The 13,978-nt window shown below is 43.5% G+C and overlaps 1 protein-coding gene across 2 annotated transcripts in view; it reads left to right on the plus strand.

Annotated features, from left to right (window-relative positions):
- ZSWIM8 (zinc finger SWIM-type containing 8) overlaps window positions 1–13,978 on the plus strand; it is a 121,200-nt gene that overhangs the window by 46,366 nt on the left and 60,856 nt on the right. For both annotated transcript variants that reach the window (XM_054033779.1, XM_054033780.1), the window contains exon 2: window positions 12,955–13,108. In XM_054033779.1, coding sequence (XP_053889754.1) covers window positions 12,955–13,108 — 154 coding nt within the window. The remainder of the gene's footprint in view (window positions 1–12,954; window positions 13,109–13,978) is intronic.

The raw sequence follows: 13,978 nt of genomic DNA on the forward strand, positions 1-13,978 counted from the left end.
AACCAGAACAACTGTTCACCTCCCTTGTCTTCTGGTACGCCTGCCAAAGTTCTCTGATTTTCACACAGCACTGCTGTGTGTCCCTGGTGTAGCCCTTATGCCCCATGCAATCTTTTCATATATGTCTAAGTTTCTATGACTGGATCAGAGCTGTGCTTACACATATTCTTCTCCCCACTGACCAATAAGATCTACCACTTCTGGTGTACTCCAGGCTGGAGCGCGTTTGAGATGTTGAGTTGCCATGATCAGCCATGCTGCCGAGCTCCAGATGCTGAACAAACAGGAAATGGGAATTCAGAAGTTCCCGGTGCTTTAACAGGGGATGGGCTGTTTCCTGTGTACCTGGCTGCTGAGCCGCGGAGTTGAAAACACTCACCAGAGCGGTCACAGCAGAGCATTGTGGGGTGCATTGTCTACACTGCTGCTTTGTTGACCTACCAACATTGATTTAAGTGCTATGCCTCTTGCGGAGGTGGAGTAATTAAGCCGACATGGCAGGAGAGTTTTTTGTTGGTGCAATAGACCTGGTAATGTAGATACAGACATTATTAAGTCGACATAAGCTGCCTTACATCAATCTAACTGGGTAGTGTAGACCAGGCCTCAGTATCTCAAAATGTATACGCTTATCTAAGTTATCTACATATCATCTGATTTCTAAGGAAGCTGTGAAGCCTGCAACAGAAAACAGAAGAACATATTGAGCCATCAAATATTTTGGCTAAGCCAGAGCTGTTTTTGATGGATCAAACAGAACCCTCAACATTGATTCTATATTATAAGAGAGACAACGTGGGTGAAGTAATATCTTTTGTTGGACCAACTTTTGTTGGTGAAAGAGACAAGCTTTTGAGCATCCTAGGACCAACATGGCTACAACAACACTGCAGATCATATGTGTTATAAATTATTTGTCTGGAAGATGGAGCTTCAAGGTCTGTGTACATGTAAGGGTGAATTAGTTATCCTATTCTTGTAAAATTAGCTTTTTGCAATATGTGAGACCATATGTGAGACCACTCCTTAAAAATATTTACTGTGGTGGCTGTAACTTAGTAGAATTCATGTAGAGATACTAACTTATTTTTCCAATTAGAATAAGTTTTTAATCCCTGACCCTAACATGGTATCTGGTATTCACATTTCCAGCAGATGTTGGCTCTTGCCCACATCTGTCCAATAAGTTCTTAACAAAATTCTGTGGTGCTTATTCCACTTCCCAGCTGTGTGTTGTTCATAATCTAAGTCTAAGGCCTTGGCTACACTCGAGGATTCACAATGCTGCTGCGGCAGCGCTGTGAAGCGCGAGTGTAGTCGTGCCGCCAGTGCTGCGAGAGCTCTCTTGCAGCGCTGCAAGTACTCCACCTCTCCGAGGGGAATAGCTTGCAGCACTGCGAGAGAGCGTGCAGCGCTGCAGGCGCTGATTACACTGGTGCTTTACAGCACTGCACTCGCTGCGCTCGGGGGGGGGGGGGTGTTTTTTCACACCCCTGAGCGCAGCAAGTGCAGCGCTGTGAATTGCCAGTGTAGCCAAGGCCTCAGACATCTTCCTGTGGCTTAGCTGTGATGTGGGTACCAAAGCTGCTTCCTATTTAGTTTTAAATTTTAAAATGATCTTTCCATCTGCTGCTTATCTCTCATGGAATCATACACCTCTATTTTTACATGTCTATTAACTGCTGTGGAGTGAATTATGAAATCCGAGGTATATGACTTCAGATGGGAGAAAAAGCAGCATAAACAGATGATCCCTTAAATGCAGATCCCATTTTCATTGCAATGTTGTTAGTAAAGTGAAAGGGAAGTAACAGAAGCAGAACTGTTTCTAAATAAAACAGAGAAAACCAAAAAAGTGCCACCTTGGCTAAACAACAAAGTAAAAAACTGGTTGAAACTATAGTAAAGAACAAAATTGTCAGACACGTAGATGAACATAATTGGTTGGGGATGAGTCAACATGGTTTTTGTAAAGGGAAATCATGCCTCAACAATCTATTAAAATTCTTTGAGGGGGTTAGCAAGCATGTGGACAATGGGGATCCAATGAATATAGTGTACTTAGATTTTCAGAGAGCCTTTGACAAGGTCCCTCACCAAAGCCTCTTAAGCAAAGTAAGCTGTCATGGGATAAGAGGGAAGGTCCTCTCATGGATTGGTAAATGGTTAAAAGATAGGAAATGAAGAGTGGGAATAAATGGTAAGTTTTCAGAATGGAGAGAGGTAAATAGTGGTGTCCCCCACGGGTCTGTACTGGGACCAGTCCTATTCAACATATTCATAAATGATCTGTAAAAAGGGGTAAACAGTGAGGTGGCAAAATTTGCAGATGATACAAAATTACTCAAGATAGTTAAGTCCCAGAAAGACTGCAAAGAGCTGTAAAAGGATCTCTCAAAACTGGGTGACTGGGCAACAAAATGGCAGATGAAATTCAATGTTGATAAATGCAAAATAATGCATATTGGAAAATATAATCCCAACTGTACATATAAAATGATGGGATCTAAATTAGCTGTTATCACTCAAGAAAGAGATCTTGGAGTCATTGTGGATAGTTCTCTGAAAACATCCACTCAATGTGAAGCAGCAGTCAAAAAAGCGAACAAAAAGCTGGGAATCATTAAGAAAGGGTTAGATAGTAAGACAGTAAATATCCTATTGCCTCTCTATAAATCCATGGTATGCTCACAGCTTGAATACAGTGTGCAGATGTGGTCGCCCCATCTCAAAAAAGATATATTGGAATTGGAAAAGTTTAAAAAAAGGGCAACAAAAATTATTAGGGGTATGGAACGGCTGCCATTATGAGGAGAGATTAATAAGACTGGGACTTTTCAGCTTGGAAAAGAGACAACTAAGGGGCGATACATTAGAGGTCCATAAAATTATGATTGGTTTGGAGAAAGTAAACAAGGCAGTGTTATTTTTTTACTCCTCATAACACAGGAGCTAGGAGTCACCAAATGACGACAATAAGCACAATGCACAGTCAACCTGTGGAACTCCTTGCCAGAGGATGTTGTGAAGGCCAATACGCCTGATTTTAAAATTTCTCTTTCTTATAATAGAGGGAAAATGGGGGTAGGGAGAGAATCTATACAAACTTGTATTTTTAGAATTCCCAGGTTGAGATCTAGTGTCTGATACCATGATCAAGTATCAAAATCAACACACTGAAAAATTAGGATTTTTTTTGGCTCTGTGGAAGGGGGTCCTCAAACTGGTGTGAGCTATGTTTGGCTTTTGAGAGAGAGAGAGAAAGACACCTTTCCTCACAAAATGCGCCATAGCCTATGGAAAGGAGCAGTGGCTGGGGGTCAGGACAGCTGCCCTGAGTTCATCTGCTCTGCCACTGATTGCTCTTAACATATCTGTACACTTAGCAGGCCTTGTTACTGCCCATGGTTTCTTGGAAAGCAGCAGCTATCATTCCTTCCCAACATCTTATAGATAAGAGAGCTAAGAGGCTGCACAAGGCTGATTTAGGTAAAGCTGGGACTAGAACTCAAGTTTCTTATATGGTGGAACCAGGTCTCAGTTAGTCAGTCACATTCTGCCCTATGGAATGGTCAGCGCTGTTGTTAGCATCCACTGCACTAATCGCGAGGCCACATTTCTCTCTCAGAGCCAGTAAGAGAACCCAGGAATCCTGACTTCTAATATTCTACTGCTGTCTAGCTGAGTAACTCCTTTGCAGAGTATTTTAGCTGAAGTGGAAGAGGGATGTGATGTGAATTCGAAGGCCCCATTTCAGTCCCTTACTGCAAAGGAGCATTGACTAGGTGACCCTTGAGGTCCCTTCTAACAGTATGGTTCTATGATTATGGTTCCATAAGATGGTATTGCGCTTAAGAACATAAGAACGGCCATACTGGGTCAGACCAAAGGTCCATCTAGCCCAGTATCCTGTCTTACAACAGTGGCCATTGCTAGGTGCTTTAGAGGGAATGTACAGAACAGGTAATCATCAAGTGATCCATCCCCTCTCGCCCATTCCCAGCTTCTGGCAAACAGAGTTCTTCTGCCAATTGAGTTCATTTTGCAGCTAAATTTCTTTTTAAAACTAGGGTTTTGCATCCTCTAGATATACCCAAAAAGTCAAATAAGCATTAAAATTGTTAGGTAAAGGGCCAAATAGATGCTTCTGGCAGAGCCAGGAATAGTACGTAAGGCCCTCTTATCTACTTGGGGAATGTTTTTATGACAGATTGACAATATCCTGAGCGTACCTTGTGGAATTAAGTTAAACTTTATTGAACTTTGGGTACATTGTATTAAAAGTGCAATTGTGTATGTGGTGTTAGGGCACTGTAGGTACTTTGTCTAGTAAAGGGGGGCATGCTAGTGTTCTTCCTCTGTTATTAGTCCTCTTAAGCCATGCCCCTGGTGAGGTGTGCATATACTAGTTCAAACTGGATTTTCCAGGGACCAACAGCCAAAGAGAGGGTTTTTGGATAAATAGTCTCATTTTAAACTGGCTCATGGCCTTCTTCCTGATCCTGCAAACGGACAGGACACCTGGTACACGGAGGGCCCCAATCCTTTGGGAAGGGTTGGAAGGACTGGGCTTACTAAAGTCTCATAAGACTGTATGCTTGTTCTGAGCTGAAGTGGTGATGAACTGGTAACCACAAGGAATCCCTTTTCCGTAGCAAGTTGAAGGACTGTGCCTGCTAGAATTTATGTTCAGAGAACTCTGGTAAGCTTATTGGCATGCATGATTCCTAAGGTTCCTTTATTGCTTTTAATAAATTTTTTCTGTAATGCTTTTTACTTTAAGAATACAGTAGACTTGCACAGAAAGTGCTGCATGACACCTCTTACCTATAGCAATTACACTTGAAACGACAGCAGACAGGTATCCTCGGGCAACCTGTCTGTGCTGAGAGTAGCTGTTCATGGAGCTGTGCAGCCTGGAAATACTCCTGTCAGAAGGGAGGGCGACAAAGGTCTCCAGCCAGAAAGGCAACAGCTGAGGAGCACCCTTGCTTTACCACTGAGGGGAAATATAGATGCATTTGCCCTGAATTGTGATAGTTTTCACTGCAGAGTTAACTCAAGTTATCCACACTGAGTTGCTCCTCTCAAGTTAGCCTAATTTGAGTGGAGTTGGCCTGCATCCACACTGCAAGGTGGTCGTTTTAACAGCTGACTAGTTGTGCTAACTTGAGCTGTATCCTGTACCCCTCCAAGGGTCAGACAAATATAATTAAAAGGACCACCATGCTCGATGTAAGGGCTTTTTGTGTGGATGGGACTTGAGTGAGGGGCAACACTCTAGATAACTTTGCAATGAAGACAAGCTCTTAACCATGCTGACACAGTAAGAGTAGACTAAATCCACGTGCTTGGCTATGCTGTCTGTACAGTGGAGCGCCTGCTGCATACTCACCTATGCTAAGCATTGTGAGAGAGACAGATGCATTTGCCTAGCAAATAATTGCACTTAAATACATTTCTGTGTGTCAAATGAGGACGGCAACTACAAGAACACAAAGAATGATCCTGTGGTTAAGACAATGGCCTGGGAGCCAGGAAAATGGCTTTATCTTTGACTCTCTATGTGAGGTTTGGCAAGTCACTTAAACAAGGACTCTTTGGAGGAGTCTACTAGTTTTTGCTCAGGTCTCTGTACTTCAGAGTCTTGGTGTTTCAGCTAATAGTGAAAGGGTTGGATCTGTGCCAGGGATAGGTGTAAATCAAGAAAATTCTGCTGTTCAAGGATGAGGAGGCAGGGGATCAAATAGCCATGAAAAAAGTGAGCTGAATGGCCAGGGATAAGGCCAGGTCTACTTGTCTGAGGTCAGTATATAGAATTCCTTGGAAAACTGGAGGCGGAAGGATGGTCTTTTGGTTAAGGTACTGGACTGGGACTCGGTTCAATACCTGACTCTGCCACAGACTTCCTGTGTGATGTTGGCAAGTCACTTAATCTCCCTGCCTCAGTTTTCCCCCTCTGTGGTTGACTTGCAACTGAGGAGCATTCTAAAGCATTGGGAGATCCCATATTGCCAATCATGCTCTGCTCTGGAAGTTTTCTGTACTGGGGGGATATTTGAGCATCTCATGGGTTAGTGTTGTTGTGCTTTGTGCAACAGCAACTGCTGTTAATTTTTTTTACCTGACAATAGTGCTTACACTCCAGGTTTTTGGTAGCCATGCGTGATTTTACATGTTTTCCCAAACTTTTTGTGAACTGGCATTTCAGCCTTAATTCTTAATAGTCACCTTATTGCTGTATTCCAGTGGTGATCAAGTGTGGGAATGATGTAGACCAATGTTTTGCTTAGTGTGATGTATTTAATTGTCAGTAGTGCTTATGCTCTGTCCTTTGACAAAATGAAGACTCTTTAAAAAGAGCTGTTGTACATGCAAGTTCTCTGTGTGGTGACTATGTCTGGAGCCCTGTTGTCAAAGGATGACCCTGAGGCAATATTCAATATTGTCTGTGAAGATATGATTTCCCAGCCATGAGAGAGTAAACCTGTCTTGTTGACAGAGAGAGACTCTTGCCTACATGCTCGGGGTCTTACTGATCGCCATATTTGAGGTCGGGAAGGAATTTTCCTCCAGGGTAGATTGGCTAAGCCTCTGGAGGTTTTTTGCCTTCCTCCGCAGCATGGGGCAGGGATCACTAGCAGGAGGGTCTCTGCCGATTGAAGTCACTAAAACACAGGATTGGGGACTTCAACGGCAGAGTCCAGGGAAGGGTCTTGTGGCCTGCAGCATGCAGGGGGTCAGACCAGATGACCATAATGGTCCCTTCTGACCTTAAAGTCTATGAGTCTATGAGATGTTAGAATCTCATGGCAGCCTGGCTCATTCACATGTTAAATAAACAAACAAACAACAAAAACAAGGAAATTTCACTTTACTGTAAACTTGAGGGATGAGACATGACCATTAGAAAAATTAGTGACAGACTTTCAGCCCTGGCCACTGGTTTATAAAGGCTTACACTTTTAAAGTGATCTTTTCAAGGCAAATCATTTGAATCATTTTTAAAAACACAAGTTGAGATTGCCCTTCTCATTCGTAGGTTTCTCAAAACGAGGGGCTCTGCAGTTGTGGGTTTTGTGAGCCCTGAAATCAGGCTCTGCCATGCTGTCTTGCCCTTTGCAGTAGGATGGTGATTGTGTCAGTGTTTTGGGGACTGGTGAGTCAGGATATTGAATAGAGAGCACCTCTCAGTCACCCATTTAAATCCTCCCAAAGCTAAGCAGCGATTTAAGGGTATGTCTGCACTAAAGTAAAACACCCACGGCTGGCCCATGTAAGCTGACTAGGGCTCTGGCTGCTTGGCTATAAAACTGCAGTGTAGACATCTGGGTTTAGGCTGGAGCCCAATCTCTGGGCGTCCCAGAGCCCACGCTCAGCCCAAGCCCAAACATGTACACTGCAGTTTTATAGCCCAGCAGCCTGAGCCCTGCAAGCCTGAGCCAGCTGACACAGGCCAGTCGCAGGTGTTTTACTGCAGTGTAGACATACCCTAAGTTGGTACCATCTGATAGTTGTGAAATGGGTTTGTGATCTATAATAAAGTGGCAAGTATCAGAGGGGTAGCCGTGTTAGTCTGAATCTGTAAAAAGCAACAGAGGGTCCTGTGGCACCTTTGAGACTAACAGAAGTACTGGGAGCATAAGCTTTCGTGGGTAAGAACCTCACTTCTTCAGACTTGCATCTGAAGAAGTGAGGTTCTTACCCACGAAAGCTTATGCTCCCAGTACTTCTGTTAGTCTCAAAGGTGCCACAGGACCCTCTGTTGCTTTTTATAATAAAGTGGGAATTTTCTGAGTCCTGTGTGTGCCTCGGTTTCCCCTGTATGTTTTATGGCTACCCAGTGGGGGGAAAGGACTGATTTTGCTCTCAGGGAAGGCTGAGAGACATAGGGGGGTGTGTGTGTGTGTGTGTGTGTGTGTGTGTGTGTCTCCGTCCTCACTGTCTGGATGGAATAAATAAGGCTTGTCAACAATTGAAATATAGACACTACATACTCTGATGGAAGGAAGGGGTTCCTTTGTCAGTGTAGATTATCTACCTCCCTGAGAGGTGGTAGCTAGGGTGATGGCAGAACTCTCTCATCAGCCAGTGCTGTCTATCCTCGTGGTTAAGTCGGCTTAACTATGCCATTCAGGGATGTAGATTTTTCACACCCCTGAGCAATGTAGTTAAACCGACTTCAATTTTCTAGTGTTGACTATGCCATAGAGTCATTATGGAACAGGCTGAATCAGATCCAGATCAACAAGGGGTCCAGAGAGACAATACAAGCTCCAATGACCCATGGGTTGACACACTCAGCATGGAAGCTAAGCAGAGACCCCCAGCTCAAGAACAAAGAACTGGAAGGCATGACATGGGGGCTAAGTTGGCCCTGGAAGAACTAAGCTCTGGTCTACACTACAGACCTATATCAGTATAACTACATTGCTTGGGGGTGTAAAAAATCCATATCCCTGAGTGATGCAGTTATACTGATCTAACCCCCTATGTAGACAGCAGTATGTTGGCAGGAGAACTTCTCCCGCCGACATAGTTGCCGCCTCTCGGGGAGGTGGATTAACTAAACTGACGGGACAACTCACTCCTGTCAGCTTAGAGCGTCTTCCTTAAAGTGCTACAGCGGCGCAGCTGAATCCGTGCAGCTGCGCCAATGCAGCATTTTAAATGTAGATGTGTCCTAAGAAGGTCTGAGAGAGAGAGAGAGCCTGAAAGTGGAATTCACTACAGTTTGGCTGGAACTCTGGGCTGATCAGAATGGTCTATGCTTTAACCTTCATTTTTCTGTTAACCTAAGGATTTCCTATGCTGTGTGCCAGTTGACTAATAAGCCCTACTGTTTTGAAAAGCTGTTTGAGTACCCCTGCAAATACTGCATTAGTTGCTGAAGAGTGTGCAAGTCTCTACCAGGAGTCTGTCTCAGTTGGACTCACTGAGCAGAGCTCACCGTGTGAAGCAGGAGTGCTGAAGCCCCAGAAGTTCAGATCTGGTCTGCACTAGAAAATTAGATCGGTTTAACTACATCGGTTAGTGTTTTAAATGTAGACAAGCCCTTGGTCTCAGGAGGTGGTAAGGATATGTGGCCTACTCTGAAGAAAGAATGAGATCTCTTGAGGGTTGAGCACTCTGAAGGGGCTACTCCAAAAGACTATTCCAAAGCTGGGGGCATAGCATCGATCCTGTGAATCCATGTCATGGTCTCATTCCCACTCCCAGTGGGTAGATATGCACATCACATAAACCACCATAATAACTGGCACTCATTCACTGCCTCCACTGAGATTCAGTTGTTATCAATTCAGTTTTTGTCACCAGCCCTAAATTCACTTAGAGAGAGACAGCTTCAACTTGCCCTCTAAACAGGTTTTTTGAAAATACTAAGGCTAGGTCTACACTGGGGGGGATCGATTTAAGACACGCAAATTCAGCTACACGAATAGCGTAGCTGAATTCGACGTATCCTATTTGACTTACCCCACTGTGAGGACGGCAGCAAATCGACCGCCGCGGCTCCCCTGTCGACGGCGCTTACTCCTCCTGACAAGGTGGGAGTACGTGCGTCGATTCGGGGATCGATTTATCCGTCTAGATGAGACACGATAAATCGATCCCCGAGAGATCGATTTCTACCCGCCGATCCGGGCGGGTAGTGTAGACTAGCCCTAATTAAAAGTTGTTTTAGATACTTCACTTGCCCCCAGATCCCCTTGTCAGCTTTTCCAGTTTCATAATCACATTTCAAACTTTTTAGATCTTTTCTTCTCCTCTGGCACTGTGTGAAAGACCCAGACAAACAGGGAAAACTGACTCAATACTAAGTGCTGCTGAAAGGACAAAGGAATGATTTTTTAAAAATATTTTAGTTATAGTAATCTCAGGAGTTAATTTGTGCCTGCATTTTTACCTAGTGTAGTAACAAATATGATTTTAAAATTTCATAGTGTCTCACAAATAAAATGGCCATGGGGTTTTGAAGGCCAGACAGTTCCAGATGGTAGGAAGCACTTGACCGAAAATGAGAATAGGTCTGATCTATCCTCCTCCAAACTCTGGTTTCACTGTTAAATGTAAAGGAAGGGACACCCCCTTTCCTTCATAATTCAGTTATGCTCAGATTTTTTGGATTGAACGATGGGGATTAATGCACCACAAAATAGGGACCCCCCCCCTCTTCAATGCAGATTAAAGGTCACTGTTTCACATCCCTCTGGTTTTGGAAAAACAATGCTAGTCTGTAAAGGATTGACTCCCTTAACTGCCCCTCTAATCAAAGGGAATGCTGCTTAGCATGTCTAGGAATTTCAGTGTAATCAGATGATCAGAAATGTAGACGTTTGGAAGCTGTGTATGCTCTTTCCATCTGTGTTCATGTAATCCCTCAATTTGACAGGCCTGTTTGTGTTGGGGGAAATCTTGGCTGTTCTGCTGCGTGCATTTTCATCCCATCCTATCCCATTCTCTCAAGTTAAGAGTGCCGACTGTTCTGACTGGAGGACTGTCTCTGGGCAGAGTGAGGGAAAGCGCTTGGTGACATCAGTGCTTGGGTTTTCCTTTGAAATGTTGCCTGGAGGCTGGTGGGCAGGGAGAGGCTGGGGCTGGATTGGTTTACATTCTGCCTGCCAGCGGAGGTTTAAAAGCTGGTTAGGGAGATTGAGACATAAAACATGGAATATCAGAAACTGTATTAATTAGGCACTGGACAAAGAAGGTTTTGGCGGGAGGTTGGGGGTGGGCAGTGTCTGACCAGGGCCGCTGTCCCAGTGGGGGGATGGGAGTGGGTCTCAGCAAAGCCGTGGGGTGCTTGGAGATGAGGCCATTCCGGGATCTCTGGTTTTAGGGCCCAGGGCTGCAGTTTCCAGAGTGCAGGGTAGGCTGGATCTCTGCTACTCTGAGTAGTTGTGGGATCAGATTCCCTTTGTCCGATAGCTAAAAAATGTATGGGCTGCATATATAAAATGTATCTGACTGCATGGTTCGTCCCCTTCATAAGGCACTTCTGTTCTTGGGTAATTATTTAATATTTGTATTACCCCAGCACAAAGTGCTCCCAGTCAGGATCAGGGTTCCATTGCGCTGGGTGCTAGATAGATGTGTGCAGAGGCACTGTGCCCCTTCACTTAAGAATGAACAATCTAAAGAGAGGTGGCAGTGAAAGGACTAAAACCATACACTGATGTGTATCTATTAGGGCTGTCAATTAATCACAGTTAACTCAAGTGATTAACTCAAAACAAATTAACTTGATTAAAAAATTGATTATGATTAGTCACAGTTTTAATCATACTGTTAAACAATAATAAAATACCAGTTTAAATTTATTATAAATACTTGTGTATGTTTTCTTCATTTGCAAATATATTGATTTCAATTACAAACAGAATACAAAGTGTAGAGTGCTCACTTTATATTATTTTTATTAAAAATATTTGCACTGTGAAAAAGAAACAAAAGTAGTAGTATTTTTCAGTTCACAAGTACTGTAGTGCAATCTCTTTACTGTATCATGAAAGTGCAACTTACAAATGTAGAATTTTTTTACCGTAACTGCAACTTAAAAAAAGCCTACAAGTCCACTCAGTCCTGCTTCTTGTTCAGCCAAACACTAAGACAAACAACTTGGTTTACATTTACGGGAGATACTGCTGCCTGAGTCTTATTTACGCTGTCACCTGAAAGGGAGAACGGGCATTCGCATGGCACTGTGGTAGCTGGCATTGCAAGGTATTTACGTGCCAGATAAGCTAAATATTCATATGCCCCTTCATGCTTTGACTTTGTCATCTTTTTTACAGTGCAAATATTTGTAATAAAAATATTAATATAAAGTGAGCACTCTACAGTAGTGCCTACTTAATGTCTGTGTATCTGCAGTTAATACCAGTCACAATTGGTGGTATTTTGTGTGGAATAAACAAAATCCTATCATAATTCAGTTTTTCCTTACCAATTTTCTGGAAAGGGGGAGCATGAGATGGCAGAGTATTGCAGCTGAATCCCTTGGAAAGTTTCTTCTTTCTGGTTACCATGAGACACATGTATCATGCAATAGTAAGGCTCCTGGAGTATGTGGAACTATGAGTACTTTACAGATTTCAATTTAGCCTTGCAGAGCTCCTGTAAATTAGGAAATAATATGTCCATTTTATAGTTGGGGAAAGTAAGATTAGCCCAAGGTAACAGACTGACAAAACTGGGATTAGAACCTTGGTCTCCTGACTCCCCTTCCTTTGCTTTAGCCACAAGCTCATCCTTCCTCCATTTTAAAGTTTCTGGGGATGGAAGGGAAGATGTTTTCGCTTATTGGCATTTTTAGATATGAAAAAACTAACCCTCTTATTAGGATTCATTGGGGCCATTGAAGAGCCTGTGGGGGGAACCCCAGACATTAAAATAAAAATCTGCATCCCTTTATAGCACTGACTATCGTAGCCAGGTGTGTCCACCAGTATAATTAGTGAAGTCTCTGCAGCCTTGGGTATGTTAAACTGATTCAGAATTAGCAGAGAGGGCTTGTGCAGTTTTTGGGGTTATACTAGAATGAAAACATGCAATTTCTCATCTAGTAAATGGAAAAAAAAGCCTAACTCCCCACAGGGTTTGAACAGAAATATGTGACATAATTTGTTACCTTTTCAATAAAAAGTCTGGCATGATTCAGCACACCTAGGTAACAAAACATCTGGGTCATTGAAGCCTTATTGGGCCAACAGAACTCTCCACACACAAGCAGGTGGGTTCACAAGAGTGTGCAACTCCTGTGCCCTGGGACTGGGAACAGACATTGGATTGGCAGGTGACTCTCCAGAAAAGTCTTATGCTGCCACTCCCTTGTATCTAAACCCAATTGAAGGAGAGAAATAAGAGGAGTAGCTTCATTCCTTCTGTTTTCAGCCTCTGATTAGTTTGGCTCTATCTATGGGTAATTGTATCTAATATTGCTTGTCCTGTTAGATGGTTTGGTGATTCCACTGGTGGAACTGTCTGCAAAGCAGGTGGCGTTTCACATTCCATTCGAGGTAGTGGAGAAAGTCTACCCCCCCGTACCTGAACAGCTGCAGCTTCGGATTGCCTTCTGGAGCTTCCCAGAGAACGAGGAGGACATCAGGTAATATATTCTGTTCTGGTCGCATTTGTGCTCTGAAACAAATTGATCTCAATACAGGAGAGTCCTGGATCAAATTGGGGTCTCTCACTCTCTTGGTACGATTCTAATGCCTGCATCTTAGGCACATTTTGTGTGGTTTTTTCCCTAGTTTGAATCTGTTGCTGAAGAGGCAGGATTTAACAGATCTGAAATTCTGAAAGACATGAATTCCTATGGCGGTCTTTCAGGGTGCAGTGAGACTAAGACTTGGGCTTGCACTCCGGCGCTAAAAACAGTTGTGTAGATGTTGTGGCTTGGTCTGGAGCTTGGACTCTGAAGCCCATCATAGTCCAAGCTCCAGCCCAAGCCTGAATGTTGACACACTGTAGTGTGAGCCCAAGTCTGTAGATCCAGGCTTTGAGACTCACTTCTGCTAGTTGTGTAGACGTACCCTTAGTCATAGCAGTTCAAGAATTGGAAAGGTTCTGAACTCCTGGGTGGTGGACCAGAGAAGTGGTTTGATTTCTTACATGGTTTCAAATATATCAGTGGTTATTTGATCAATAATCTTTCTGCTTTCGGTTCTTTTGCAATTTTGACTATCGGGTGGTTCTTCAGGAATTTCCCGTAAATCTCTCCAGTTGTGGGATGCGAGCGTGTGCATTCAGTGTGCAGCCAGAACCCTCTAGTAAAGCAGTGCTCCAGGAGTTCCTTTAGAAAGGGGCCCCCTTTCACTATTTAGATGAGAGTAAACATTTCTCACGGGCAGGGGAAGGTCCCTACAGGAGGAGGAGTCCCAGATGTGCACAGTAGAGCTGTAGAGGAATACAGGCAGCTAGTTTCCTTATGTGATGACCGTAAAAAACATCCAATAACTTGCCTAATGGGTGC

This window comes from Malaclemys terrapin, chromosome 7, assembly GCF_027887155.1.
Source record: "Malaclemys terrapin pileata isolate rMalTer1 chromosome 7, rMalTer1.hap1, whole genome shotgun sequence".
In the NCBI taxonomy this organism is placed as follows: Eukaryota; Metazoa; Chordata; order Testudines; family Emydidae; genus Malaclemys; species Malaclemys terrapin.